Raw genomic sequence first — 3,857 nt, forward strand, 5'->3', positions numbered from 1 at the left:
ATTTTTTTGTCTTAATCATTAACTTTTTTCTTTTCACCCAGAACATTATCAGATCAATCTCTCCTCTTTGTTAATATGTCATTGGCTGCATATTTAATCACCTCACTATCACAATAATTTGCTATGTATAATACATATTGGATACTAAGCAAAAGGCCTAAAAAATATGTTAATGCAATGGCTTCACACATCCACCAAACAGAGTCTCATTTGAGGAGGCTCTTTAGCTTGCATATGAGAAATTAATGTAATATGTGTACAATTTGAGTGACTTTAAAGGCATGTGGCAGGCTTTTGGATCCCTAAAGCCATCCCTTTGACATTTAAACAAGAGGAGGTAATGTTTTGAACAAGTGAGGAGTTATTTTGAATGAGTGAGGAGGTGATGCTAGAACTACCAGAACTAGACACAAATTCTAGATTAATATCATGGAGTGTCACATTCTCACAAGGCACCAATTGGCTGCACATAAAATTCACTGCAACTACTTTATTTGAAGTTCCTCTGATTCATCGATACATGATATTGTGAATCTTTATGCCTGAATGCTGCACAAAAATTAAGAAAAATGATATTAAATGATCGATCTAAAAGAGCCAGTTAAGGAGGTAAGACTTCAGAACCATACCTCATTACTGCAGTGATGCCTCGGGAATACTTTTGGTCTATGATGATGGTGTTAGAGACATTCTCTGTGATGATGCCCTCAAATGTTATGTCTGAGGCTTCACTTGGAGGTGCCCCATGCCATGTCTTGATCCTAATTCCATTCGATGTGCTTGAGACTGTGCAGTTCCTCACATTTACCCCAGCTACATTCTTCTCATTCATATACTTTCTTAGGCTTCCAATACTTCATCAACATTGAATCCTATTAGCAAACACTTAGTCCAGAGCTTGAGCATCAAAGTGTTCGATGTTTTACACTTACCTAATACTATGACCAGGGCCACAAGCAACATTAGAGATGGAGACGTTAGTGTTCCCTTGGCTAATGGAGATGCAGTCATCACCAGTGCCAATGGTCAGGGTAGCAAGATCGATATTGTTGCTACCGCTAATGTGGATGCCATCAGTGTTGTGGCTATTTTCAGTGGTCGAGATGTTGAGGTTTCGAATGGTGACATTGGAGCTCCTTTGGATGCTCATGTGGAAGCCTTTGCTGTCGAGAAATGTGAGGTTGGCAATTTTTGCATTACTAATCTTGCAGAATCGCATTGATTGCAGGCCAGTGACAAGTTAAGCAGTAATCGATGCTTGAATACATTAGTAAACCTCATGAATTTTTTTATGAAGAAGGATGAGAGAATTTTATCAGAGGTAGGTTTTTGCAGTTCTTTCACCCTGGGCATGTGGTAAGGTTCCAAGCTTCAGCACTCTGGCCATCCGGAATGCCTCCTCCATCGACCACTAGCTTGTCCAGATGAGAGAACTCTAACCAACCAATACTAGCGAAGTTGTTGAGGCTCGAGGGAGCCTTCAATGTCCCCTAGATTTGGACACTTAGAGATACATTGTTATAACAAGGACCTCTAAAAATGACTGGGCCAACAAAAAATATTCCCTGAGGAATTGCTAAGCTTGTAGGCCCATTGAACTCACATGCTGCTTTCCAAGCATTTGAGAAGGCCCACGAAAGAGAGACATGGAACAATCAGCCAAGTCAATTTTCAGGGTCCAAGCCTTATGTGATTTGGTATGTATTACATGAAGCACTTCAAGGGACTCTGCAGGTGGGGTTTGAGCAATTTGTATGTCACTGTTTCTTTAGTTATATGAATGCTGCAAGAAGGCTAACTCACAATGCATGTGGTTTATGTCTGAAAAACTAACACTTGCATTTGAATATTTCTGCAAACTTGGTTTTTGGTGGTTTCCTAGAGAGTATAGTCAAATTAACAAGGCATTTCATGCTTAATTTATGCTTTTTGTCAGATGTCGTGGGTTTATCCATGTATGCATATTCTTGTCTGTATATAAGTGATGAAGCGGACATAAAAGTAGACCATATATCTAGCAAATAGTAGAAGAAAGTATAAATGAAAAAAAAAGAGCATTCTTTTTGGCCACAAGACAGTAAACAATACAAAGTAACTTTGATTTCATGTTTGGAGCAAACTGCTGCTAAAGAATTCTCATCAACATATTCAAACATGATTCTCCTTAGAACACAAATATCGAAGTGGATTATGCACATATAATGATGAAATAATTTTCGCTTTGCGATAGAATTCACCCATGCTGCATTTAACACATCATTTTTTAAGAGCGAATCATGACCTTTCAGATCATTATTTTGTTTTTCATGCTTTTCATCAATCACAATGGATGGAAATTGCATGTTATGCACCATACAGCTCTAGTGTTAATCATTCCTTATGACATGACCTAATCCACACAATCAAAGAAGAAATAACCTAACCCACAACCTGCTATGATAGCTTTATGAGAGTTTGTTTTAATCAAAAACATCAATATTCCTCAATTTTCATCTAGTATGATCTACACAAACCTCTGTTTCACATGCAATCTTGATGATACTAAAATCAAAATCATTCTAGTTTTATCTAGCATTGAACACTATCAAAAGGACAAATTAATCTGTCCAATGGAAACCCCACCTGGATGTTGTCAGTCTTGCTGTCAGCCATTGCCCCATACTGTGTCACATCAAATACCTTCTGCCCACAATAGTATGCAGCCATGCACAGAATCAAACAAGACCAACAAGATAGCTTGAAGGCCATTTTCAAGGACATATTACGTACTTTTTGGCAGGCTAAATCCTTTTTTTTTAACGGAGCAAGCTAGCTATATCCAAAAAAGGGAGCAAGCTAAATCCTGACCAATTTCACTCGGACAGAATACAATAAAAGGAGTTAAAAAAAGGGTTACAGAACGTTATAGGTGTGCATACATGATACATACCTATCTCTTTTAACCATCTCATCTCCAAGTATAGTGAATTATGGTTTAGAATCATAGGATTGAAGTGGTCGTCATCTCTATGATCTGTACGTTGCATGGTCTCTTCTCTTGGCTATAGCTGTGAATGGAAAAGTTAATTTTTGTCCTGTTTCTTCTCTACCCTCCATTTGCTACCAAAATCTATCTGTTCACGTACCCAATGAGATTTTGATGCCAATATACTATTCCTCTCCACATATGCCCTAAGGCCTAACTTTGTGTGGGGTGTCCAGCCCTATAATGGAGGTCTGAGTTCATAATGGATGTGGGGATGGCAATGAGGTAGGTGTGCCAATTACCTACTCTTGTCTTGCAATTCAGAACCAAATATCCATTGTTGACTGGAAACCGCCTTGGATGGATCTGGGCACCCCAAACCCATCCTACGACTATAGTTAAATTTCCAACCCTACCCTACCTCACTTTGTTTTGAGTAAGAGGAATAGATTGGAATGGGTTGAGCTGGGTAAAATTGCAAATATCCTCTTTTTTTCAACATATAAATCAAAACAAACAAAAAAAAAGTATAACATTAAACCTTGGTACCCCACATAACATTAGATAAACTAAGATTCCGAAGCACAAAATATGACAAACCAAGAGTTCAAAAATAATACAAATAGTAAATAAAATATTGGTACCTTAAACTAAGATAAACAAATAATTAAAAATGATATTTTAGTGAATACTTCAGGGCAGATTTAGGGCAAGCATGCCATTTCTTATGTCCATCTTGAACCTATAATGGAAGTTATTTTAAATACTCTTTCTTGCTGTTGGCTCTAAATAGATTTGGCGAAATCTACCTTATTAGAATTGGGTGCCTAATAATGATGTGTAAATCACACTAAATGGCAGTATTCAAATAATAGTCTATATGGGACCTATA

General features: G+C 37.6%; 1 protein-coding gene across 1 annotated transcript; it reads right to left on the minus strand.

The window, feature by feature from the left end:
• Positions 1 to 273: 273 nt before the first annotated feature.
• LOC109506590 (exopolygalacturonase clone GBGE184-like) lies at positions 274 to 2,760 on the minus strand. The gene is made up of 5 exons (XM_019854777.2): positions 2,623 to 2,760; positions 1,515 to 1,634; positions 933 to 1,204; positions 630 to 854; positions 274 to 505 (listed from the first exon to the last, which is right to left on the minus strand). The coding sequence occupies exons 1-5, from the start codon at positions 2,758 to 2,760 to the stop codon at positions 274 to 276; spliced, it is 987 nt and encodes a 328-aa protein (XP_019710336.2).
• Positions 2,761 to 3,857: the final 1,097 nt, after the last annotated feature.

This window comes from Elaeis guineensis, chromosome 14 (genome assembly GCF_000442705.2).
Source record: "Elaeis guineensis isolate ETL-2024a chromosome 14, EG11, whole genome shotgun sequence".
NCBI lineage: Eukaryota > Viridiplantae > Streptophyta > Magnoliopsida > Arecales > Arecaceae > Elaeis > Elaeis guineensis.

Coding starts and splice junctions, on each gene's coding strand:
- LOC109506590 (XM_019854777.2), bottom strand. CDS start 2,760: ATGTCCTTGAAAATGGCCTTCAAGCTATCTTGTTGGTCTTGTTTGATT. Junction 1,205..1,514: donor GAGGTCCTTGTTATAACAAT/GTATCTCTAAGT, acceptor CGATTCTGCAAG/ATTAGTAATGCAAAAATTGC. Junction 506..629: donor GGCATCACTGCAGTAATGAG/GTATGGTTCTGA, acceptor TCGATGAATCAG/AGGAACTTCAAATAAAGTAG.